At 56.4% G+C, this 26,034-nt stretch overlaps 2 protein-coding genes and 1 long non-coding RNA gene across 4 annotated transcripts in view; 1 reads left to right on the forward strand and 2 right to left on the reverse strand.

The window, feature by feature from the left end:
* Window positions 1-4,084, reverse strand: part of LOC136793187 (uncharacterized) — a 62,227-nt gene extending 58,143 nt beyond the window's left edge. Inside the window, exons 1-2 of one of the 2 annotated variants that reach the window (XR_010838145.1) lie at window positions 3,722-4,084; window positions 3,344-3,432 (exon numbers count right to left, since the gene is read on the reverse strand). This is a non-coding gene — a long non-coding RNA (uncharacterized lncRNA). The remainder of the gene's footprint in view (window positions 1-3,343; window positions 3,433-3,721) is intronic. The other variant, XR_010838144.1, reaches the window with a different exon arrangement.
* Window positions 3,990-19,206, forward strand: ALDH3A2 (aldehyde dehydrogenase 3 family member A2). The gene is made up of 11 exons (XM_059048448.2): window positions 3,990-4,087; window positions 4,194-4,354; window positions 5,631-5,862; window positions 6,647-6,732; window positions 8,467-8,675; window positions 9,762-9,879; window positions 11,569-11,710; window positions 13,629-13,795; window positions 15,081-15,180; window positions 15,475-15,710; window positions 18,328-19,206. The coding sequence occupies exons 2-11, from the start codon at window positions 4,202-4,204 to the stop codon at window positions 18,340-18,342; spliced, it is 1,458 nt and encodes a 485-aa protein (XP_058904431.1). The 5' UTR covers window positions 3,990-4,087; window positions 4,194-4,201; the 3' UTR covers window positions 18,343-19,206.
* Window positions 19,207-22,138: 2,932 nt separating this feature from the next.
* Window positions 22,139-24,810, reverse strand: LOC136793231 (multidrug and toxin extrusion protein 2-like). Its single transcript, XM_067021481.1, has 5 exons — window positions 24,799-24,810; window positions 24,448-24,580; window positions 24,281-24,375; window positions 23,146-23,236; window positions 22,139-22,359 (listed from the first exon to the last, which is right to left on the reverse strand). The coding sequence occupies exons 1-5, from the start codon at window positions 24,808-24,810 to the stop codon at window positions 22,139-22,141; spliced, it is 552 nt and encodes a 183-aa protein (XP_066877582.1).
* Between the last annotated feature and the right edge of the window lie 1,224 nt (window positions 24,811-26,034).

Genomic DNA, 26,034 nt, shown 5'->3' on the forward strand with positions numbered 1-26,034 from the left:
ATGCTACTTTGATATCATGCCTTAGATTGCCTATTTTCACGTTGGAATTCTGTTCATTATTTACTTTTTTAAACATTGTGCCATGAGTCATATGTCAGTTTACCTAGTCCCTTACATAACATTTATTAGCTATGAGCCAGTTTAAACATTGCCACACGGTTCCAGAAACAGGTTTCCCCCACTTTTTTTTTTTTTTTTTTTTTGCGGTACGCGGGCCTCTCACCGTTGCGGCCTCTCCCGTTGCGGAGCACAGGCTCCGGACGCGCAGGCTCAGCGGCCACGGCTCACGGGCCCAGCCGCTCCGCGGCACGTGGGATCTTCCCGGACCGGGGCACGAACCCGCGTCCCCTTCACTGTCCCCCACTTTTTGAAAGTCTGCTTTACACCACTGTGCTTTTATTAAAGACCTACATTAGTACCTGTGTTTGCTCATGGAAAGAAATCCAAAGAGGATTTTCACTTTTAGGAGAGAAGGAGGTGAAGAGAGAAAATAGCATCCAGCGTTTGTAATTGCTACTTGGCTTTCCTCCATGTTGGCTTAGGGACGGGTTCAGGGGAACGCTCTCCTCCGGGACCGAGGGAGAGCCCTGCACTGACCTTAGCCCGTGGGCCTACGGCGCACAGACAACACTCGGGTGTGAAGCTGGCTTACACACAGGCGTGTGCTGGAAGCTACAGCTTCTCCCGGGAAGGTAAAAGGCCTGCTCACCAGCAACCTCCCCTTTACCAGCAAGATCACCATGGTATCTCCATGTGGACTTCATTGTTTTGGCCAAAAGAAGGCAAGGAAGAAGGTGAAGGAGAGTTTGATGGTCACGCCACCTTCCTTCCTTCACTAAGAATCTCTTTAAAAAACTCTCAAACTACTGTGCCTGTTGAGAAAGCCACAAACGTGGACATTGCAAGACACGGAGGCTGGAGTACTTGAGACCGTACCATTCCTTTGTTCAATAAATATTTACAGAGTACCTACAACCAACCAGATTCTTTGCTTGGTACCGACACTAGGTTGAACACGAAAGACAGGCACAGACAAATGGGTAAGGGACAGAGTGGCAGAGCCTGGTATTTCAGAAATGGTTGTCAGTGAAGGCTTCTTTAAGGAGGTTACGTTTAAGCAGAGGTGGAATCCTCTCAGCTGAGCACTCCAGGCCAAGGACAGAGCAGAGTGCAAAAGCCGCGAAGCGGAGGTGTGCTTCCCGCTCTGTGAACAGCAGGACAAGCCCTCTGCTAAGTGGGAGAGTCATACAAACTGAGGCTGGAGAGGAGGCTGCAGGCCAGGACGTGGACGGCTAGTCGAGTGTTTTGGGTTTCGTTCTACCTGTCACAGGAAGCCACTGGAAAGCTTTGAGCAGCGAAGTAACAGGGTCAAGGGTCTTGTGAAAGGATCACGGACAGCTGGGTGCAGAATGGCTGCAGCAAAGCGTATCAGTCAGGATCCAGCCGTGAAAAGAGAACCCACTCCAGTTACTGCAGGCGGAGGGGATCTGAAGAGTAAGAGAGGTAAGAGAACGCATGGGGTGATACCACAGATGAGAAGCTGCTGAAAATTCCCCTGGCCGGAAGGAACCCAGGGGAGCTGCACCAGCACCGGTGCCACCTGGAGATGCTGTCACTGTCGTCCTGTATCTCCTAAAGAGGGGCCACCTTGGCCAAGGAAGGCATCATCCCAGCTCCTCTTCCACTACAGAAACACCCAGCAACTGCCACACTGCTGACTCCAGAGCAGAAATCTGCTTTCCTCCTCCACCTTCTGATTCTGCTCACGCCTCCTACTAGTAGAACTCACTGGAAGCTAGCTGGCAGAAGAATCCGGAAAAATAGTTCACACACTCTGGGTGTCTGTGGGACAGATTATAAAAGGGCAAGTGGAGGGCTGAAAAACGACAGATAACCTTCACCAAGTCCACAGTAGAAGCAGGAAACCCAGTAGGATGCTACATAAAGTGCTGGTGAAAATGATTATGGCTTGAACTAGGGCGAAAGTGGTTGAATTCAACCACTGGTATTTTTTGTCTTCAACCACTGGCATTTTTAAAATTAATAACATGTATTTTATTCTATAAAGAAATAAACTATGTTCCAATGTTACTGTGATACGATAATTTTCATAGATTTTTTTTCCACGTACATAACAAATAGAGAAAACTCAAACAACCTCAGCAACTATGATATATTTCTCTTTCTATGGCCAGTGTTGTAAAAACTTTCCGAGCGTTTGTAACCGTCCTGTTAAAATGACATACTATTATTTCTTTATTATTATTTTTTGTGCTAGGCAGGCCTCTCACTGCCGCGGCCTCTCCCGTTGAGGAGCACAGGCTCCGGACGCGCAGGCGCAGCGGCCGCGGCTCACGGGCCCAGCCGCTCCGCGGCACGTGGGATCCTCCCGGACCGGGGCACGAACCCGCGTCCCCTGCATCGGCAGGCGGACTCTCAACCGCTGCGCCACCAGGGAAGCCCTATTATTTCTTTTAATTGACAAATACATACATGACCAGTTGTCCTTCAACTGGAAAACCACTGGTATTTTTATTATGTTTTGAAACTCGGGCCAAAGAGAAGTCAGGATGACCCTAAGGACTTTGGCCTGAGGAAACGGAATGCAGGATGGTACCACTTACTAAGACTGAGAACACTGGTGGAGGCGTGCATTGTTATTTGTCTCGTGGACGAAGAGAAACCAACAGTTCTCTGTACAGCTACCTTTAAGATGCCTATTATGAATCCCAGTATGAGTGGGATAGAGTTGAACATACTGGTTGGAGTTCAGAGGAAAGGGTGGGGCCAGATGGGATTTTAAATCTTCTAAAAAAGAATAATAATAAAGAAAGAAAAAAAATCTTCTCTGACCACCACGCACGGGATTAGATGAGGTTGTGACTGTGGAAAGAGAAGAGGTCCAAGGACTGAGCCCTCAGGCACCTGAACACGTCAGGAGGCCTGGAAGGGGAGAAAGGTCCAGCAAGGAAAAAACCCAGAGGACTTGGGCAGGGAGGGAAAAGGAAAACCAGAGGAATACAGGGAGATGGCCAACAAGCAAACACGCTGTCTCCAGAAGATGACTCCGCAATGACTGCTGAGTGTGGAGGCCAGGTAATCAATAAACAATTTATCGTAAGACTAAAAGAGGGGTTTTTTTCCTGGCCAGACTGAGGACTACAGCCCAGGAGCGCAGTCTCCACCAAGGAGGAAAGCGCTCTGGCGAAGCATGGTTTTCAACACAGTTTTGTATCTTGTCAGGACAAAGAACACATCTAACAGGACGACAGGATACATTCCTTCAGGGTTTCAAAAGAGACAGCGAGCCAGCACGACCCTGGCGTCTGGGAGGGAAGCTCACCTTCGAGGGAGTATCGGCGTCCCAGGAAGGGGAGAGACATCCCCACCTTCAAAGTGGAGTCCTTCACTTCTGGATAACGCATTCTTTCCCTGAGTGGCGAAAGCAGATGCACGAGATAAACAACCACGTGACAAGCTGATAAAGCCCAAGTCAAATCAGGTGCGAGCCAAAAGGAGTTCCTGCAATCTCCGCAGGTGCAGAGGAGAGCGAGGCGAGAACCCAGCTGCCGCGGGCATTGTCACGTGGGCGCAGGAGGGGGGTCCGAGCTAGCTGCCCCTCTAGGGAGGGAGGGGGCAGGGACCTGGGGGGGGGGGCCCGGAGAGCGGCTGGTAAAGGGTAAAGGAGGGCGTGGGGGCGGGGCTGCTGAGGGGCACTCACCTAGGCGCCGAGTCCTCGCGGCTCCGAGCTGGAAGGGAGAGGGCCGGGCGGGCCGAGGGGCGCCGCGGCGGAAGGGCGACGCCTCCTGAGCCGCTGGGCGCGGGGACCAGTCGGCGGGGTCGTGACCGCGGGCCCGTAACCGCGGACACAGGCCCCAGCCCGCTCCGGTCCAGCCCAACCAGCAGCCCCGCCGTCCTCACGCCCTCGCCTGCCGACTCCTAGGGGCGGGGCCTGCGTGGCGTCCGGCCGGCGGAGGTCACGTGGGCCACGCCGGCCAATCGGCGCGCGGCTCGGGGTTGACCCGGGCTCTCAGGGCGGTGGCTGGACAGTTAGCTTCAGCTGAGCGAGTGCGGCGGCTGGACTCAGGTGCGGCCGGGGTCGCTGGGCCCGGGGTCGGGGGGCGGGGATGGAGAGGCACCGCCCGGCGGCCCCGCTCACCCTCCACGGCGCCCGATCTCCCCTGTCCCCGCAGGACTGGCCATGGAGCGCGAGGTCCAGCGGGTTCGCGCGGCGTTCGGGTCCGGCCGCTCGCGCCCCCTGACGTTCCGGCGGCGGCAGCTCGAGGCCCTGCGCGCGATGGTGCAGGAGCGCGAGAGGGACATCCTGGCGGCCATTGCCGCCGACCTGAGCAAGGTGCGCCCCTGGGACCTGCGCTGCACGGCCTGCCCCCTTTCCGCGGGCAGCTGTGGCCCTTTCCCTTCCCCTGGATTTGGGTCATTCGTCCGCTTCGTGTATTGCAGGCCTCTTCCTCCGAGTCGGAAGGAAGTTGTCTTTTAACTTTGCGGTTTCTTATACAGACACAGGGTTTTGCTTGTCGTCGTTGCGCTCAGATTTCCCTCGATGATGTTAGGTGTCAGATCTGTGCACCCGCGAGTCACCCGGGGACCTTGTTACGATGCAAACGATGCTTCACTGGGTCTGGGGGGCGGGGGTCTGAGAGCCCGAGTTTTTGTAAGAAGCTCCCAGGTGATGTGCCAAGCTGCCCTGTTTTGGAACCACGCTTTGAGTAGCAAGGGCTTGGGGGAGTGTTTCGGATTTAAAAATAGTCCCCTATGTTTTATAACACTGTTGTTACCATTTTGTTTTTAATTTTTCTCTTCCTTTTAGGGATAACAAGGCCTTGCTCTGGCTTTGCCAGGCTCCTTCGGCCCCTCCCCCCCAGAAGATTATTTTGAGGGGTAGTAACATCAGTAGTGACAACAGGCACTCTAAAGCTTCCTGTATAGCACTTTTGGTGGAGAGGGGCTGTGATATCAAATAGCCAAGGTGGATTTAAGTAAGATGCCCCAAAAAGTCTGATTCATTCACTCCACAGCATTTCTGAGGGTGTATATATAGGATTACTACAGAAGTACAATAAATTCCTCGCCCTTGAGGGCTTTAAGTTTGGTTGGGAAACAAAACAGGCACAGATAAAGTGGGACTATAGTTTTAAGCCAGCGTATTAAGGCTGAAATGTTAAGATATAGGGGAAAGCATAATGACTGTGGTTTATAAAGTGTGATCAAGGCACCCCATTATTAATTAGGGAAGCCTGCGTGAAAGAGTTAACGTTTAAGCCTGACTTTAAATGGCTTGGATCAGTAAAGAAGGATTTAAAGGGATTGAATATATTAAGAAGGGAATTAGCAAGTTCTTACTGTGGGCTCGGAGGACACACAGGAATCTGCATGGCAAACCAGCTAGTCTGACAGGTGTGCCTGTCCTGATGCTTTTTTTTTTTTTTTTTTTAAATTTGCATTGCCATACGGCTTAGTTCCCCGACCGGGGATCAAACCCGTGTCCCCTGCAGTGGAAGCACAGAGCCCTAACTACTGGAGCGTCAGGGGATCCCCTGGCCCGATGCTTCTGACATTCAGGGCCAAGTGTGTCATACCCACGAAGGTTAACTGTGACCGTCTTGTAACAGAGTGAGTTCAACGCATACAGTCAAGAAGTCATCACCGTGCTTGGGGAGATCGATCTCGTGCTGGAGAAGCTTCCTGAATGGGCTGCTGCTAAGCCAGCCCAGAAGAACCTGCTCACCATTCTGGACGAGGCGTACGTCCAGCCAGAGCCCCTGGGGGTCGTGCTGGTTATCGGAGCTTGGAACTACCCCTTTGTCCTCACCGTCCAGCCTCTGATAGGGGCCATCGCTGCAGGTCTGGTGTCCGCTTCCGTCCTCATGCCGCCTTCGAGAAGCGCATTCCCTGAAACTGGGCATGCGTTAAGGGTAGTGGTTAGTGAAGTGCATTTGCTGTGGTGGCTTGCCTTGGTCTACGCCAGCAGTGTGCTGAGAATTCATAAACATTATTATCACGTGTTCAGTGGGCTCCAGAGATTTGGGTGGGGGGGGCTGCTGCTTGGAGCCCTGGGGGATGAACCCGTGAGGGTGTAGAGGCACGCACGAGTCCACGGGCCCAGGTTTGGAGTCCGACGTCCGCAGCGTCATGTGGTTTCAGTCGCCACCACCTCTGGCTCTGGATGAATCAGTTGATTCTGTCTGACCCCTTTCTTCATTCAAATTAGGGCTCTGGGAGTAATGCTTGCTTGGCTCTGCAGCAAATGCCAAGGGATTCATTTCTCAGTTAAGCAGGATCCAGTGCAACAGCTTTATGTTGGCAAAGCTTGTTTGGGCAATAATCCCAGGGCAAAAGGACACTCCAAGGGTGGGGGTGAGAACAGTGAGAGAAGGCCAGAGGCCTGGGGGAGCCTGGCTGGGGCCTCTCTCTGGTCAAGGGCCTCCGCGGTGAGCACCGAGGAGTTAGCCTTTGGGAAGGAGGCAGTGAGCCGAGCGCCCACGCTTGTGGTGAGGAAGGCAGAACGCAGGGCCGGAGGTAACAGAGGAATTCAGCCTCAGCCTGCGCCGCCCACAGGAGCACGTCTCGTGGGTGTTAGAATCCCTCAAGCACTAGACACCGTTGTCCTGCTTTTTGCTTTGTTTAGGAAATGCTGTGATTATCAAGCCTTCTGAAGTAAGTGAAAATACAGCCAAGGTCTTGGCTAAGCTCCTCCCTCAGTACTTAGACCAGGTAAGAGGGCCCTGCCCCCTCTCTGGCACGTCTGTCTGTCTGGCACGTCTGTCTGTCGTGGGGAACACGCTCTGCTCTTCATGCTGGCTTGTGTCATCGGTGGTCAGGCCTCCCCACACTCATCTTCCCTCAGCCTCCCGCGGCTGGCTTCACAAGAGAAGTTAAGTTCCAAAAAACCGTGGAATAGTTCAGCTACGGCAGTTACACGGTTTGGTCAGGCCCGTGGCTTTAGCGGCACCCCTGCTATTAACAGAGCCTCAACTGCCATTTGGCATTTCGAATTCACCTTTGATCCGACATGGTTTTAGGTGTGTCCCTTTAGTGAGTTATTTAATGAGGGGCCGGTGCCGTGCGGGTGCCCTTCATGAGGTACAGTTACGTGAGCACACGTCTGCATTTAAACGGGCATGTTTGTGGCCTGAAAACTACAGAACGAAAAGGCCTCCTGCCCGAGTACGGACCCTCGCTCAGGGTTACAGTGCTGGCACTTAGGAGTATCGGAAGCTGGGACTCCCTGGAGGTCCGGTGGTTAAGACTTCACCTTCCAGTGCAGGGGGCGCGGGTCCGATCCCTGGTCGGGGAGCTGGGATCCCGCGTGCCTCGCGGTCAGAAAACCAAAACAAAAAACAGAAGCGATATTATGACAAATTCAATGCAGACTTTGTAAATGGTCCACATCAAAAAAAAAAAAAAATCTTAAAAAAAAAAGAGTATCGCAAGCCGTGGGGAAAAGACGATGCCCGAAGCAGGGGTCTGGTGCCCCCCGGGGAGGAGATAGTGGCGCCCCGTGGACGGGGGCCGTCAGCTCTGCGCGGAGGCGCCCTCGGTGCGCGCCGGGGAGACGCAGCTGTGCAGCGTCACTCGCGTCGCGGGCCGCGTTTTCTGACAGCGGTCTACAGGCCAGCTCCGGCCCCTGGGGGAGCCGCGCGCCCTGTGTCGCCTTATCCCCGCCACGGCGGCCGCAGAGCAGCGCTGTCGCGGGGCCTGGGGAACCCGGTGCAGAAGGGCGGTGAGGGCAGCGGGGTAGGGCAGATGCCTCACGGTCTCCCTCCGCCCGGACGGGGGGCGCCATCCCGGCCCCGCCTCCCCGGGCTTGTTGGGGACCAACCACACAGGCTGTGTGGATTCGGGCGGAGGCAAAAGCGGAAGCTCGAGATGCCTGTCGGGCCGGTGAGCCGTGAGCAGAGGCGGAGGGGAAACGCGAGGCCCGCCAGCCGGCTTGGGCCTGGTGCCCCGCCGCTGCTCTTCTCACCGTTGCCGCGCCCTCTCGCGCCATAGCTGCGGACGGCCGCACGGCGCCCACGAGGGTTCAGTGCGAAGCCCCGGGACGCGCCGCCACCACAAGAGGGGGCTGAGGTTCGGCGGCGTCGGGCGGCCGCCCGCAGGCACATGAGCTGGAGGATGACGGGGCGCAGGTGCAGCCCGGACGTGCCCCTGGCAGCGCTCCCCTGGCGGCCTTTGCGCACGTTCGGGCCGCAGTTACTCGGTGCCCCCCGCGGCCTGCGCCCCACGCTGAGCCGAGTGCGGAGACGACGTCCGGGTGGACGCGCCGGGGGCCTGGCCCGTGGTCACCGACAGCGGCCACGTTCCCACAACCCTCCCCTCGCCCAGCCCCCGCCTCGTGGTTTCCCGGGGCCAGTCTCCACCTTTTCCTGGTTTCACTGAATGTTACGTGTTTACGTCAGACAATAGGGTTCCTTCGGTGATGCAAGTGCTCGTCTGTCTTTCTTGAAGGACCTGTACGCGGTTGTTAATGGTGGCATCGAGGAAACCACGGAGCTTCTGAAGCAGAGATTTGACCACATTCTCTATACGGGAAACACCGCTGTGGGAAGAATTGTCATGGAGGCCGCCGCCAAGCATCTGACCCCGGTGACCCTTGAACTGGGAGGGAAGAGTCCGTGTTACGTTGACAAGGACTGTGACCTGGACGTCGCCTGCAGGTGAGACTGGTTATCTGGACTCCCCCGGCGGGCTGGCATGCCCCCCGTACCCCCTCGCTGGGCACTGCAGGTTGATGTCCTCACAGGGACCAGAACGCGTTCGCAAACCACGCCTCTGGTGCCACAGCCGGAGGAGGTGAACACGAGGCTGTGACATCACACGGTTGCCCTCAGGAAGAGGAAAAGCTATTTCTGTTCTCTAGATGATAGGCCTGGCAAGAAGTTTTACTGTTCCGCTGATGGCTGATCCGGGAAGTAGATAATGCCAAGGATCCTGTGTGCCTAATAAAATCTTTACGTTTCCAGAGAAAGGGCATTATGCCGATCTCTTAACTGAGCTCCTTTATTGATAAAACCGATAATTCTCATCTTTTAACTGAGAATAATAGCATCTTGCATCTGAGAGCTAGAAGACGCAAGGTTTCGGGTTGTCTCCGCTAAATCAGTTCAGCCAACAGGAAGCGCCCAAAGCCACAGCTGACTGTGCTGCCACGGCGTGGCTCTCCCTCCCTTCAGGCGCGGGGAGCGGGGTGGGGCGCGGGGAGCGCGGGCCGGGCTCCGGGTTGGCTCTGTGACAGACGTCTACTTGCTGCGACAGGGGACCCCGGTTCGTGGGTTGCCGTCCTAGCCCAGGCGCGGCGTCCCAGATCAGGGAGGGCTTCTGGTCCCGCTTGTACCTGGCGTCCTGCAGCAGGACGAAGCCACAGCAGGAGCCGTGGTGTCTGTGGAACCCCTGTCCTCCCAGATGTCCTCTTGGCCGGGGTGGCAGGAGGAGGAGGGTGTCGGGAGGCTGTTTTTCTCTTTTCCCGCTGCAGGCAGTGGCTTCCCTGCGTATAAAGTACCGTTTCCCATGAACTGGCATGACGCTTTCCCTGCTTTGTAGACGAGTCTACGCCAGTTGAAAATGCATTCTCAGTTCCAACCAACCGATTTAGAGATGAGTTTTCAAAACATTCTTTTAGTCAAGATTACCAAATATGTTTATGTACCAGTAGTCTTGACAGCTAGCTGAAAAACATTCAGACAGCGCCGAAGTGTGTGACAGGCGCGTGGCGACTGAACTCTGGCTGCTGGTGCTCTTCCCAGACGCATCACCTGGGGCAAGTACATGAACTGCGGCCAGACCTGCATCGCCCCCGACTACGTGCTCTGCGAGCCGTCCCTCCAGGACCTGATCGTGCAGAAGGTGAAGGAGGCCGTGAAGGTTCGTGTTTCCCACCTCTGGGTCCGCTGGTCTCGTTGGGATACAGAGTGAAATCAGCTGTTTGCAGGGGGCATCGCCTTCCCCACCCCCCACCCGGCAACATTCCAGGAGCACGTGACTGAGCTAATTTCCTGGCTAGTGAAAAGTGCTCTCGTAGAACGTGGTAGCGGGGTGAGACCGGTGCTACACACGCTCACACCGTCTACTTGACTTGCTGATGGCGCAACTGGTTGGGTGTAGAACGGGCCTTAAAAAAAAAGCTCGGTAGCTGTTGTGTGGCTTAGGGAGAACGTCGCGAGGCCTCTGCGGTGTGGCCACGGCCCACTCGCCACAGCTGCGGCGATCAAGGTTATTGGTTCTCGGCTGTGCCAGTGGTTTAGAGAGGCCAGCAGTTTCGAGGAGCGTGCACTCTTGACGCGGCCATCCGTCTTTGAGGGCGTTTCAAATGGCCATCTCTAGCGAGGGGACCAGGGAAGGCTACACGGTGGTGTCCCGAGCTGAGCCAGAAGGAGCGTAGGACTGGGACGGGAAGAAGGAAGGGGTGAGGCTGTGGCAGTTCAGCGGTGGGAGCCCCCTGGGTGGAGAGATGATGTAAACAGCCGTCGTTCACTCGCCGGGTGCTGACCGAGCCCTGAAAGGAGGCTCCGGAACACCAGGAGTGACGTAGGTGAGCAGCGAGGTGGCGTGGAGGTTGGACGTCCGTGGCGGGACCGTGGCGGGGCCAGACAAGGAGAGCGTGAAAGGGGAGCTTGGCCCGACTCTGGGAAGGCACTGGGGTTGCAGGGAACGTGCTCGGGTGAGAGTTGTGAGGAACTGGGTTTCCAGGAGGCACGTGTTCTCTCGTCTCCGAGGTTCTCCACTGAGGTTCACTAGGGGCCGTTTAAGGAAAGCTCCCAGTCCTCCCCCTCCGAAGACTGTGGTTCAGCTGGGCTGGGGTCTCCAGGTGATTCTGAGGTGCGGCCAGCACTGAAACCACTCTTGTGGCTCTGGCGTGGGCCCAAGAACATGCATTGCAACACGCTGCCCGGGAGCTTCCTACCTCCCGGGTTCGAGGTGGGCGCGGGGGGTGGACGGTGCTCAGTACCGCTGGAGAGTAGACTGAGAGCTCCCGCGGGGCTCGGCTGCCCGGCTTCGGAGGCTCTCTCACTCTGGTTCATTGACCAAAACTGTGTTTGGATCTTTTGAGTGGTTTCACGGTTATCTGTGACTGGTGCAAGTTCCAGTCCAGAGAAGAGCTAACACGAGGAAATAGCGCAAAGCTCAGCAAACCCTTTCTGCAAAAGGGGAAAAACACACGCGGTCGGTGTTTTAGGCTTCGCAGGTCACAGGGCCTCTGCCACCACCACCCGGCTCCTCGCAGGACAGCAGCCAGAGCTGAAAGGCAAGCGCACGTGTGGCCCTGACACGGGGCGAGGCCCCCCGACTTGCTCTGTGCCCACCCCCAGGAGGGACCCGTGCCAACCCCCCGAGACCGTGGAGAATGGGAGACTTGTGTCGGCGTGTGTGCTTTAACTCCTGTCCTTGATCTGCCACAGAGCTTGGTCTACTACCGTCAAAGGACTTGCCGGCTGGGGGGTTGGATTCTGTGAGGATACAAAACCAGATCTGGGGCCATGGTGAATTTTATAATTATTAAAGAAATGAAAATATGGGTCTTTGGTGACAACTAGATACTACTGTTTTAAACAGGAATTTTATGGAGAAAATATAAAAGAATCCCCCGACTACGAAAGGATCATCAATCTTCGTCATTTTAAGAGGATACGAAGTTTGCTTGAAGGACAGAGGATAGCGTTCGGTGGGGAGACCGATGAGGCCACACGCTACATAGGTAACGGAGACTCGTCTCGTCCTGTAGGGAGGGGCAACTTAACAGTTTTTATTGACACTCTTTACCGACACTGAATAAACTCTTAGGTATAGAGTGTTTAATAAGCTATTAAATACTGCTTTCTGGTATACTGATTTGTTATAAGCGAGTTCAAGATGATTTTATATATGTATGTGCTGAGTAACTCTACTTAGTTGTTTGTATTTACACACATATTTTATCTAATTTTTTCTTCCTGGCAACCTTGAGAAGCAGAACCAGACTCTGTAATTATTTCCAGCTTATGGCTGGGAAAACAGCCCAGAGAGGGAAATAGCTCAGCCACAATTGCACAGCTAGCCAACAGCAGTACCGTTCCAGAAAGAATGTTTTCACCTATCATGCTTGACCTCGTTATTTACTTTCTTATTGTGTTCTTTGTTTTTTTTTGCCATGAGTATGTATCACTTTTGAATTTTAAACACACTTTTCTAAACACCTAAGATGAGAGAAGAATCCCGCATGGGGCTTCCCTGGTGGCTCAGTGGTTAAGAACCCGCCTGCCAATGCAGGGGACACGGGTCTGAGCCCTGGTCTGGGAAGATCCCACATGCCGTGGAGCAACTAAGCCCGCGAGCCACAACTACTGAGCCCGTGAGCCACAACCAGTGAAGCCCGTGCACCTAGAGCCCGTGCTCCGCAACAAGAGAAGCCACCGCAATGAGAAGCCCGCGCGCCGCAACGAAGAGTAGCCCCCGCTCGCCGCAACTAGAGAAAGCCCGCGCGCAGCAACGAAGACCCAACGCAGCCAAAAATAAATAAATAAATAAACTTATTAAAAAAAAAAAAAAAAAAAAAAGATCACACATGAAGTTGGCGAAAAAGCTGCTCCACAAATCTTTTTACCTGTTTCCTCTCATCATCACCCAAAACCCCAACTTTTCAAAAAACAGAACTTAAGGGACTTAAACTGTACAGAGAAAAGTATGCTCTCGGCCCGTTAGTTCAGTGGCTCCGTGGCACCCCCAGGGCCGCGGGGGTTCACCTTTGGGTCGTGCCGGCCCAGCATGCTGACTGCCCGCCTCTGCCCATCGGCGGTGACAGGGAAGGTCGGCCGTGATTGGCTCCGGCTAGCTAGAAGCTTCCCCCGACCTGGTCAGGGTCACCTCACCTAAGCGCGTGGCTCTGCAGAGGGGGATGGACACCTCTGGCCCAGGGAAGCTGCAGGCGGCGGATGTGAGGCAGCGGCTTCTGTACCCCTGGGCGTGCTGGAGAGAGCCGCCCTGTGCCACGCCTCCAGGACAGCCCGGTCGTAACCGCGGGTGGAGGCGAGAGCACGCTTGTTCCGTCAGGTGTCTTCTCCTGTAGTCGACCCTCCGGCCTGTCCGCAGGGCCTCCCCGAGCACCGCGGCCTGGGGACTTCTTGGTGTGGACACCAGACACCCCACAAAGCTCTCCAGGACCCACGCCGCCCTCCTGTCTGTGTCCTTCCCCAGGGTGGACGGAACGCTGAGATAAGACTTAGGGAATCCCACCATTTCGTTACGTTTTCTGAACCTGACGCGGTTGTAATCAAGATCAAAGAGATCACAGGCGGGAACGCACTTCTATCGAGAAGCTGTACTGGTGTGACCCGCCGAGCGGCCCTCTGCGCTCCCAGGAGGGCCTGTCCACAGAAGGACGTAGGAATGTGGTGCCGGACAGGGTTAAACATGCATAGGATTTACTCAGGCCCGTACCCCCCCCCCCGGGTTTGCACAAGGATCCCTCATGCACACGCGTGGAGGTGTAATGTCTGCACGGTTCTCCCGCGTACGTGGGACTTGTCTCAGTAGATGGCACCTGGGTGGGAGTGGGGAAGGGTGGGCGACCCAGTGAGCAAGACGTGAGGTGAGAGTTTGGCATTTCTGTCTTCCGCTTGAGCGCTTTCATTTTTCAGCCCCAACGGTACTCACTGACGTGGACCCTGAAACCAAAGTGATGCAGGAAGAAATTTTCGGACCAATTCTTCCAATAGTGCCTGTGAAGAATGCAGATGAAGCCATACAATTCATAAATGAACGCGAAAAGCCCCTGGCTTTCTACGTGTTTTCTCGTAACACTCAGGTAAGCGTCCCAGCAGCTCGCTCTCCGGAGCCACGCTCCTCCTCTGCTGTAAAGCAAATGCTGATTATTTCACCTGATGCCAGAGTCCCCCAGTCCTGGCTAACGAGGCCCTGGGGCTATGGCTGTGACCCTTCCCTCACTCCCTGGGGTCAGAGCTGAGTCCTCGGGGCAGGTGACTCACAGTCACCTGCCACGTCACTGGGAGGCGTCTGAACGCCAGCACCAGAAGCACTCCTGCCGTTGACCCGTAGGGCGTCCTGCGGTGGAGCCCCGTCTCACCCACGCAGCGTCTGCGGCCTGCGGGGCAGTGTCTCTGGCGCTGCTGAGGGAGGCGCCTGGGAAGCCTCGGACTTGGCTTCGTCCAGCCACGTGGCTCTGTGGTTGGAGTGGTGTTGCCGTCCCAGCCGGGCCGGCAGACCACACGCCACCCCAGGCCCAGCAGCCCCGCTGGCGCTCTCCACGCGGCCCGTCTGTACGCACCTCGGGGTGACTGGCTGCTGCTAAGGGACAGTGGCCTCAAGGTGGGCCCGCAGGCCAGGAGCCTCTGAAGAAAGGGGAAACCTCGGAAGGGAGGGTGCAGCCAGGTGAGGTCGAGGAGTTCCCACAGCAGGTGTTTTCTGTAGAGCCTCTGCCGGGGCCACACAGCGGGTCTCGGGGCAGCTTCTAGAGCCGGCGATGCTGGCGCGGTGCCGATCTCTACAGACCGTCCAGGGAGACCGGACGTGCGGGGCTCAGCTAGGAACGGCTTAGTGGCGCGCAGCGGCCTGACGGCTGAAATGACCACGGGCAGTGGTGGACAGAGTGGGAGCCGCGGTCTGCGGCCCAGGCGCGGGGCGGCGGGTCAGGCTCGGTACAGTCAGCAGTGACCTTTGCTACAGAGGGCTTGGTGGGTCAGCGGCCAGGGCAGGTGACATTTCGTGCCCCTTCAGGTCCTGGGCCAACCAGCGATCTCCTTCAGAACTGGGATGCTACCTCTGGAACCGTGAATGTTTTTTACATTTCATAGAAACGAAACGATCCTTGCTAATCACGTGCTATCCTTGAAAGCAGAGGTAGAGAGAGAAATAGTAACAGTTTTTAAAACCTGGACTCTAGCCTGAGCCAGCCCTGGTAAGAAGGGCCCTGGCTGTGGTCCCGGGCGTCGAGCGCCAGGCGTCGAGCACCGGGTGCGCGGGCCCAGCCCTGCAGGTCGTCCGGGTCCCGCTCGCCGCCCCCCGCCTCGAGGAGGGTGTGGGCCCCGGGCCGGGGCGGCTGACCCGGAGCCGCTGTCCCTTCTCGCCCTCAGCTCATCAAGCGGATGATCGACAGGACGTCCAGCGGGGGCGTCACGGGCAACGACGTCATCATGCACTTCATGCTCAGCTCCCTGCCCTTCGGAGGCGTGGGTGAGGCCCCTCGCGGTCGCCGCCCCTGCCTGGGGCCCGCCTCTGACCCGCCCCCTGCCCCGCATCCGCAGTCCTTGCAGCTGCTTCGCTGGTTGACGGACCTCCTTCCAGGAGCCTGAGGGAGCAGCGGCTCGGGCACGTGCGGCGGTGGGAACGGGCTCACGCGGCTCACGGGGCGGACCGTCCCGGGAAGAGCCACGTGCGCTGGTGGAGGGGTGCAGCCGGGCCGCCGTGTGCACGGGAGGAGCGCCGTCACCCACAGCGGAGCCCGTCTCGTCTCTCCCTTTATTTCAGGGTCCAGTGGGATGGGAGCGTATCACGGAAAACACAGCTTCGATACTTTTTCGCATCAGCGTCCCTGTTTATTAAAAAGCCTGAAGCGAGAAGGCGCGAACAAGCTCCGGTACCCTCCCAACAGCCAGTCGAAGGTGGACTGGGCGAAGCTGTTCTTCCTGAAACGGTTCAACAAGGGGAGACTCGGGCTCCTGCTGCTGGCGCTCCTGGGCATCCTGGTGGCGGCGCTCGTGAAGGTGGGTCCCCGGGGCCCGGCGCGCCGCTTGCGTCTCGGGAGCCCCTCCGACCTGTAAACCAGCTCTCGCCTGTTAGCTCCCCGAGTCTCAGGTCAGGGAGCTTCAGGCTGCCGGGCCCCGGGCTTTTCTGGGCGTCCCTGGCCGCCCTGGTGCTCCGGCGGCAGCGGCCGTCCAGCGCACGGGCCTCGGTCCTTACAGGGGGCGTGGGGCGGGCTCTGGTCTGCGAGTTCAGGGCCCCGTCGAGCGAGCTGCGGCAGCCGAGCCGCCTGACCCTCTGATCCTCTTGCTGCTGGCGCCTGGGCGTGCGGGAACCCGGCGTGCCTGGAGGCGGAGGGGACGGGGACGGGGACGGGGCTGGTGGGGCAGCAGCTGTGTGCGGGAAGCTGGCCTGTAGCGTCTCTCGTCTCTCTCTGGTGACTGGCCGTGCCGGGCGTGGACTTGCTAAGAGACCCTCATGACAGCCAGCGTCCAAGGACGGTCCGTATCCTTGGGGCGAAGCCAGGTTCAAGCGTTTAATGGAAACAGCTGTGTTCATATCTGTATTTTGTTGAAATGTCGAAAGGGCGTCGCAGCTTTGGTGGAACCGGAGATACCGGTCACATCTGAGATCGTATGGGTTTCCTCGGAAATACCAGGCTGTGCCGAGGAGAAAGGCCCTGTTGATTTTTCTGGCAGATCGTGCCGTCCTGTGAGCCAGGAACACCGGAACCCAGCCCTGTCTGTTGAGAGGAGGTTGGGGCTGTTTCTTTCCTTTCAGTCAAGTGGGCCAGCTTGGGGTGTGGTCTCCTCCAGTCGTTTGTTTTTCTACACTCGGAGGCTTAGGCGTTATCAGAAAAAGCATGTCTCCAGACTTTCTGGACCTTGGCCTAGAGCTTCAGAGTGTGAAAACTTAACTTGGCCACAGGTTTTCAAGGCTGAGGTCGGCTTGCCGGGCTCTCAAGGTTAGAGGTCGTGGCTTAGCTGGGTGTGGGTGAAGCATTCGTTACTTCCGGAAAAGGATGGTCTCGTGCACTCAGCTGTCCCAGAGGACGTGCCCGCTGGCCCATTCATACTCACCACCCTTTGTTTCAGAGTTTGAGGATGATCTTATAAAAAGCTCCAAGTCACTATTTATTTTGGTTTTGAGTTGTTTCGTTGTTTTTTTTAAAAGTTCGACTTTAGAATTCATGTAGCAGACTTAGTGAATCGTAACATGTTGTGGGGTATAGAACTTGCCGGGTTTTTCTCTTCTGCTTCTTCCTGAGGTCGGAGGTGCGCTGGGTCTCTGGTCACTGTCTGCCTATCTGTGTTCCCGAGACGTGGGTCCCCAGCCGGACACGCATCTTCTTGATCGGGATGGAGTTTCTTAGCCTCATGGAAAATTCGGAGGTGCAGGCTGACTGTGCCCCGTATTCCCAGGAGGGCTCCCCCAGGTGCAATGCCCCGTGCCCCGCCCAGAGCTCCCGAAAGGCTCCGGCCGACAAGCCTTTCTCTGGTAGGGTCTAGAGAAGCAGCAGTGTATAACAACGTTTATTCGGCGGGGAACAAGGAAATACGGCTTTGACGCGGGGCTCTGGGATCGACTTAATTGTGGCTTTGGCCGAGGCCTCTTCTGAGCCCACAGAGCAAGGGCATGGGCACCCGGAGGTCCAGGCCGCTTCCGCCCCACCTCTCTGTTCTCCTTACTGGGAGCCAATGTGTCCGTGGTCCCGATTGTTTTGGACTCAGCGTGAGATTGGGTAAAGATTTGGGGGTTTTCTCCTCTTTGCTGCTTCTCTGCTCTTCTCTCTGTGCTTTACCCACTTGTTACCAAATCACCTTTTAAACAAATGACTCTGAGCCTAAATTGTCCATTTACTTGAGGAATCTGCTGGTGGTAATTGCAAACATTTTTCTGAAATTGCTTTTCGCACTTAGTAGTTATTTTGTTATGTGCTTGGATATGATTTTAGTAATTCACTTTACTCGAATCAGAATGGATTTGGAGCATTTTAAAATGGGAAACTGAAAGCTGCAAAGTTGTCAGTCTAAAGGGAACACGTCAGAACCTCAGGGGGGGGGGGGTTTCTCTGCGCATTTTACACAGAGTGAAGTTCCAATAAAGCCTAACGTACGTTACGAAAAGCATTTAGGGGTTTGTAAAAGTTGAGGGAAATAAAAGGTTAAAATTGAACGATGTCATCGGGCCTTTGAAAATTAAGTCCAACGTTTGATCTCTGAGGTTGTGGCCGTGCTTCTTTAAGCCTCAGCGGGTACTGATGCAACTCACTTCCGCTCTGGAACTTGAGAAGCAGAATTGTTCACCAGTTTTGAGAGTTCGTGTGGACAGTCTGCGTCCCCCTTAGCCAGGACGGGAAACGGGTACTTTCACCTCCCGTCTCTGCCCTTGTCTACTTGGCACTGGACAGGGTGCCGCCTCCAACACCACCTGTCTTGCTGTTGTCGTTCTGGGGGGAGGGCACGACCTGTCACCCTCAGCCCAGCCACGCTTAAGACTCCTAAGGGAACCGTGGGCCTTGCTGGCGTGGCCCCTACGACAGACGGCACACGTCAGGGTCCCGGTCCCAGGCCCGTGTGCCAGGGCTGGTGGGGCCATTGTAAACCAGCGGGTAACCAGGATTCCTTTCTCCTCCCCCAGGCTGGGTGCTGCTGAAGAGTGATCCGCGCTGCCTCCTCGTCCTCTCTACTGAATTATTCCTCTACCGAATAGTTAACGAACCCGTGATTTTTAAATCCTACCCAAAATTGCGAGACAATATGCAAACGCACCGTCGCCAAACCTAAACGTCGCTGCCGCTCACCATGAATAAAACTCGCTGTTTCAGCCCAAGCCCAGCGCTCGCCTGCCCAGTCGTGCGGCGCTGGAGAGCCCCGGGCCGGGGGAGGGGAGAGCGTGCTGGGGGAGCCTGAGTTCCCAGAACGTGCTCAGCGGTCCTGCCGCTCACGGGGCGTGGGACAACGTGCCTCTGCCGCTGCGGGCGTCACCCTGCGGCCTTCCAGAGCCCCGCCCCGCCCAGGTTTCCTTCCAGGCCTCAGTCCAGGGAGGGGAGGCGAGGCCTGCCAGCCCCCTTGGGGTTCGAGGCACTAGAACGGGGGTGGGCGGGTCCCTGTCCCTCGTCTGCTGGGACTTGAAAGCCCGACCTCCGGGAGCCGGCGCTCCTCCCTCATCCACTCTGTCCCGTCTCGTGCCTGGTCTGTGATGGTCCGTGTGGCTGTCCACACGTGGCTTTGTGACTGATGGCACTGAGAGCATCTTGAAAATCCTAGGGCTTCCCGGAAGACAGGTGCCAATTTCATGCAGGTATCAGCTGTCATTCGTAGGGTGCAGGAGTTGTGGAGTCCTGCCTCTTACAAAACCCACCTGGCTTTTTTTACTGCTGTCCCGAAAGTACTCGTAACAGTACTTATCCTCGCATCATAGGACCTTCAAGTTGCAAGTTAGTGGCTCTTCAAGGACACATCTGACTTTCTTACTTCTGTAGCACAGGGCAAGTAAATTTCCCTTTTTTAAACTCGAGAGAGATGCCTTTCTGAATAGATTGGGTCCACGGAACTTAACGTGGGGAGCGTTTCCTGTCCTGGACAGGAGGCCTTGGGCGTTCACGGCTCTGCAGCCCTGAGAGCCTCGGGGGCTGGTGAGGGGGTGTCTGGAGGGGGACCCGGAGCCACAGCAGCTGCCCCGCCAAGAGGGACGGAAGACGCAGGGGGGCGACGCCCCGAGCGCGGCCAGGACCCCTCCCGGGGCCCTTCAGCCCGAGGGAGAGTCTGAAGGAGAGCCCTCGGGGCGGGGGCCCGTGGTGGCCCGGGCTGCAGGGGCCGCACCTCCCCGCCTCCACGCTTGAGAAGACTCGGCCGCTCCGCGACAGAGAGTCACTCACCCTGGGGGCGTGGGACCCACCGCTGAGTGAATCGCCGCGTTAGGCTGTCTGCAGCACGGTACATCTGCGTCGCGGGATGCGGCGGCGAGAGTCAATCACTCGGCTCGTTTGGGAAACAGCTGCTTAAGCCACTCTCAGAATAATCAGTCACAAAAGAGCTCAGACAGAATTGCAGTAGGGAATTTTCATTTGGTACGTTGTACATTACGCTTTTTTTATATACAGCAGGTCCTCGTCACCCACTTTATACACATCTGTGTACACACGTCAGTCCCAATCGCCCGGTTCATCACAGCACCGCCCCCCCCACGGCTCTCCCCGCTTGCTGTCTATACGTCTGTTCTCTACACCCGCGTCTCAACTTCTGCCTTGCAAACCGGTGCATCTGTACCATTTTTCTAGGTTCCACCTACATGCATTAATCTGCGATATTTGTTTTTCTCTTTCTGACTTACTTCACTCTGTATGACAGTCTCTAGGTCCATCCACGTCTCTACAAGTGACCCAATCTTGTTGCTGTTTATGGCTGAGTAATATTCCATCACATATACATGTACCATGTCTTCTTTATCCATTGATCTGTCGATGGGCAGTTAGGTTGCTTCCATGACCTGGCTTATTGTCAATAGAGCTGCAATGCACATTGTGGTACATGACTCTTTTTGAATTCTGGTTTTCTCTGGGTGTATGCCCAGTAGTGGGACTGCTGGGTCGTATGGTAGTTCTATTTTTAGTTTTTTAAGGAACCTCCATACCGTTCTCCGTAGTGGCTGTATCAATTTACATGCCCACCAGTAGTGCGAGAGGGTTCCCTTTTCTCCACACCCTCTCCAGCACTTATTGTTTGTAGATTTTTTTGATGATGGCCATTCTGACCGGTGTGAGGTGGTACCTCACTGTGGTTTTGATTTGCATTTCTCTAATAATTAGTGATGTTGAGCCTCTTGTCCATCTGTATGTCTTCTTTGGAGAAATGTCTATTTAGGTCTTCTCCCCATTTTTTGATTGGGTTGTTTTTTTAAAGATTGAGTTGCATGAGCTGTTTATATATTTTGGAGATTAATCCTTTGTCCACTGATTTGTTTGCAAATATTAAACATTCTAATTAAGCAAAATTATTGGCTTGTCTGCTAGTATATTCTGCTTCAGAATAAATACATTATATTTGTAAAATTGGCGTGAATTGTAATAATGTTCTTAGTTTTCAGATATCCCCTGTTGGAGACAATTCTTTGACCACAAGCTTCCTCCAACTATAAATCCATTTTTTTGCCTTTGTCTATCAAAGGTGGTGTTGGTCAGCTTTCTTTAAGTGATTTTTTCTCATTTTAAATTCTCAGCCAAGAAGATTTTTCTCAAGTTTTACTTTGTCATTTGTGGGTTGTTTTTTAAAATAATCTATAGAGTAGATAGGTTTTTTCCCCAACTATATCCTCCTTCCCCATCTGCTGACCCCAAACAAGTATTTCTGTAAGCACATTCACGAGATACCAATCCCATAAGGTTTTCCACAAAAACTGGCCCCACTGCCGACCCTGCCTAGAAGGGGTTTGTAAAGCACACCAGCATCTTAAAGATCCCAGGCCTGCAGAACCTTTGAAGTGCCGGCGTGTGTTGTTTCCCAAACTTACTTGGGCACGGAGTCCTTTCTCCTCAATACCTCTCAACCTTAGGCCACGTGACGTGACTTTTCTGTGCTCTGTACCCGCTCGTTGTGTCTGGCTGCAGAAGCTGTCTTCGTGTCACAGATGAGGATAAAGGCTTCTGCCTTGCTGGGGCCGGAGGGCCTGGAGCAGGAGCCATGGCGTGTTGACTCTTCAGAACCAGGCTTTGCACTCTGCATCCTTCTTTCCTGTTGACCTTGATCAATAAATCCGTTCGTCTGCAGGTGTGTTTGTAGTTACTGAGGCTGAAGGGACTGATGATGACAGAGGCCAGGCTGCCCGCGCCCGGCGGCGGTGTGCGGCCCGGAGCCCAGAAATGCTCACCAGTCGCAGGCCTCAAAGGCGTCCTAGAATTTGGATCAGCATCAGGTTCCACCCTGAGGCTACGTGGCCCAAGGAGCTGCGCTTCGCCGCCCTTCTTTGTGTCCTACCGCTACTGTATGAAAGGTGTTTCTCAAGCTCTGCGATATGTGAAAATGCTGATGCCACGAGAGGACTGAAGGAAGGGTGACCAGCCCGGCCCCGGTGGGGGCCTCACGGCGCCTGGATGTGCGGAGGGTGCGTGGGCAGGACGCAGATGGGGGTCTCCGCGTGGGGCCCGCCGGCCCCCTTTCCAGGGCTTCACAAAGGCTCTGTGTACAGACGGGCAGCAGACTCAGCCTAGAAATGTGCACTTCTTAATGTAACAGTGGCATCTGCCTTTTTGTTTCGATTTGAAATCTCCAATTTGAAGCCATTTGTGTCACTGAATAAGGGCAGCGACCCCAGGAGCCCCGCCTGCCGGTCAGTTGCGGTCTCCCAGGGAGCAGTTACCCGCAGTTCGGACCCGGTTCGTCACACGGGGCACCGGCTGAAGGTCTGCTGCTGAGGATGTGGGGCGGGCAGCCACTCTCTGCTTCCTTTCCTGCTAGGGCCTGGCAGTCAGGACCCTGACGACAAGCCCCGCTACCAGCGTGCCCATTGCTGCCCCCAGAGCAGCCCCTCGGCGGATGGCCAGCTGCTTGGCCGTCAGTCTGCCAGGGGGAGCTGGCAGGGGCTGGGCTGCTCCTGGAGTCCCGAAGAGGTCCAGATGGGCCTCGGGCCTTGAGTACATTGTCAGGGTCACGCCAGGGTAGCTGCCCGTAGCCACTGCAGAGGCAAACGGGGGCCGGCTTAGCATGGGGGCGGGGGGGGGGCGCCTGGAGGTGCACGATCGACGCCCGTGCCTCACAGCAGGAGGCGCCCGCCTTTTCTCTGCGGCGCGAGCAGAGGGCGCGCGGGAGAGGCTGTCGCGAAGACGGGATGAGATCAGACGCGTGCCTGTCTGAGCCTGCGTGATACCTAACCTTCACCGGTGACCTCAGGGCGCGTGTGAAACGCTTAGTCGAGCTGCCTTTGCACGTTCCCTCGTGACCAGTGAAGCCCACAGAGTCTGCGGCCGGTTCCCCACCGCGGGACAAGGCACGGGCACTGGAATAACCGGGGCTTCGGGCCGTGATGACCAGCGCCCGCCCCGCGGCAGCAGAGCGGCCGCCTGGTGGGGCGCGGGGGGTCGGCGGGACGCGCCCGCACGCTGCTGAGTCGAGCCAGGCTGACCTGCGCGACCCTCGCCTGCGGGCCTCCCCCCTGGGCTGGAGGTGAGTGCCGACGACGGCCCGCGCTCCGACCCCATCCCCTGCCTTTGCAGTTGCAGGACGACGGGGAAGAGGCCAAGCGCTCAACCCGCCCCCTCATCTGAACGGAACCGGAACCGGAACCGAGGCTCACTGCCCCCCGGGCCGGGGAGGGGCGGGGCCTGCTTCCCGGGGCCTCTTAGGTAGTGGATGTCAGTGTCACCCTCCTGGCGTCAGGACGGACGTCACTGTCACGCTGGGGAAGAAAGGCGGCTGGAGCTAGCGCGGTCCCCGGTCACCCGAGCACGCAGGGCAGCGTTACCTGAAGATTCGACCGCGCTCTCGGGCCCGGGTCTGAGGCCGGGGTCTGTGCTCTCAGCGGCCTGGGGCGGGAGCCCCACGCGTTTCTGCACCTGAAGGAGATGGAGTCGTCCGGTCGGCCTGCTGGCCACCCCGGCCTCAGCTGGGCCCTGCAGGCCGAGCAGGACGTGGTCACGCACAGGCACGCCTCGGAGGCCCCGGACCACTGCAATAAAGCGAGTGTCGCAACAAAGCCGCTCGCGGGGGTTTTCTGGTTTCCCGGTGCATAGAAAAGTGACGTTTGCACGACCCTGGAGTCTGTTAAGCACGCAGTACCGTCACGTCTAAAAAGGCCTTGTCCCTGTCGCAGTTAAAAAGAGCCTCTTTGCTAAAAAATACTAACCATGACCTGAGCCTTCAGCAGGTCATCAGCTTTTTGCAACAGTGACATCAGAGGTCAGTGATCACACCTCCGCATAGAGGAGATGACATTGAGAAGGTGTGACACATGATGAGAATTAGCAAACTGTGAGAGAGACATGAAGCGAGAAATGCTGCCGGGAAAATGGCGCCGACAGACCTGCTCCACGTGGGCTCGCTCCGGACCTTCAACTTGCAGAAACCACAGCATCTACAAGGCGCAGTACAGGGAGGTCTGCCCGTGTGCACCCTTCTGGGGGACTTTGCCGTGGTGGTGTTTCAGGGCTGTCTGAATCCGTTGCCTCCGACGTCAGGAGGACTGGATCCACACGCGAAGGCAAAGCCACACTGCGGGGATCCGGCCTGAGAGCGCCCCCTCCACGCTCGGCCTGCGGCCCAAGCTGGGGCTTCATTTATTTATTTTGGGCCGCGCTGCATGGCACGTGGGACTTTAGTTCCCCGACCAGGGATCGAACCCGTGTCCCCTGCACTGATTGAAAGGCGGACTCTTTACCACCGGACCACCGGGGAAGTCCCTGCGCTGTGGCTTTAACGCCTCTGACAAGCGAGTGCCGGTCGGCCCGGTTTCGGTTCTTCCGAGAGGACGGCGACAGGGTGCCGCCGGGCTGCTGAGGCGGCGCGGGGGTGGCACCCGGATGGGGCGCCGCGGACACGGCACCGTCTCCCTGACGGGAGGCATCGAGGCGCGGCCCCGGCGTGTCGGGCGGCACACTCACCTCCTCCGCGGCCCGCTGCCAGTCCATGCAGGCGGTGTAGGTCACGAAGGCCGCGGCGGCCAGGAAGACACAGGCCAGCATGCCCAGCCAGAGGCCTGCGGGACACACGGCACGGTGGGCGCGTCTGGCGCCGCCCGGGGCGCCCCGCCTCCCGCCGCTCCACGTACCCGTGATCCCCAGGCCGACCACGAAGGTCAGCACGACGCCCAGCGGGAGGCCGACGACGTAGTACGTGACGGCGTTCACGCCGGCCCCGAACGCCTGCCTGCCGGTCGCTCGCAGGACCCCGCCGTAGAGGCACTGCGGGAGGCAGAGGGGGCCGGGGTTGGTGGCGCTGGGGCCGACGGCGCTCTCAGCAGCGGGAGCTTCCGCACGAATCTACGGGGCGTGGCCTCGTGTAAGTCCGAATCTACGGGGCGTGGCCTCGTGTAAGTCCGAATCTACGGGGCGTGGCATCGTGTAAGTCCGTAGCACGGGACCGGGGTGGGCGCTCGTCCCCCTTCCTTCCCAGCGGGGACCTGCACTGGCATGTAGCGGGCCGAGGACAGGGATGCTGCTAAACAGCCTGCGATGCCCGGGACAGCCCCCCAACGACAAAGAATTCTCCGTCCTGGAATGTCGGTGCTGCCAGGGCCGAGAAGCCCTTTAGAGCATTGGGAGTTACAGAGACAGTTTCCGTGGGCCCGCTAGCCCGAGGCTGTGGGCCTGTTAGAGAGAAGCAGTGGACCGGTGGACACGTGATCTTACAGGGAGTTCCAGTGAGATGAAACAGCTGGGGCAGGGGATGCTTGGTAACTTCTCTGTCCCAAGTGGACCAGAGACTGAGCGTGCATGTAGCAGAGGCTGTAGCAGGCCCAAGCCTCCCACACATCCTGGACCGTGGAGCCTGTGCACGTGCACAGAAGAGACACAGGAGGCCCCAGAGGAAAGTAAGAGCTGGGGCAGACTTGAAAACAGCCTGAACTCTGCGTGGGCCCCGGCCCATACTCGGCTCCTTCAGCAGAGAGCGGAAGCCCTACCGGCGGTCAGAGGTGCCTAAGCATCCGCTCCAAACACTAACTGGCTGAACACTGCGCTATGCAGACACAGGGGTGACCCCTGGGAAGCTAAGCTTAAAAATAGAAACAAGAAAAACAAAATACAAAACTGAGCAGGGAGGGCAGCTGCAGTTTGTGGAGGAGACAGGGTCACAGGCAAGGCTAAATAGAGCAGCAGTCCTCGGGGAAAGGCTGCTCCCTGGGGCGAGCCCGTGGCACGTCGCCAAGCAGGCCTCCGGACGTCTAGGCCCCTGGTAGTCTAGTGGCTATGACCTGGCCCTCGCAATATGTTTAGAAAGGCTGGATTAATACAAAAGATGTTCTCTGACCACAACAGAATTAAATTGGAGATGCCTACCGGAAAGAATTTTGGAAATACCCTGAAATATTTGGAAATTAAACAACACACTTCTCAACCCATGGGTCAAAAAATAAATCACAAGAGAAATTTGAGAATATTCTGAATGAAAAAAAATACAATATGTCAAAATTTATGAGATGCAGTTCAAGCAATACTTAGTGGGAAATGTATAGCTTTAAACGCCCACATTAGAAAAGAAAGGTCTCAAATCAGTAGCCTAATATTCCACCCTCGGAAACCAGTAAAGAAAAGCAAACTATGCCTGAATAAAGCAGAAGAATGAGCATAATAAGAATTAAAATGGAATTCACTGAAACAGTCAACAGAAAACAGCAGAGAAAAATCAATGAAACCAA

This window comes from Kogia breviceps, chromosome 19 (assembly GCF_026419965.1).
Source record: "Kogia breviceps isolate mKogBre1 chromosome 19, mKogBre1 haplotype 1, whole genome shotgun sequence".
Taxonomy (NCBI): domain Eukaryota; kingdom Metazoa; phylum Chordata; class Mammalia; order Artiodactyla; family Physeteridae; genus Kogia; species Kogia breviceps.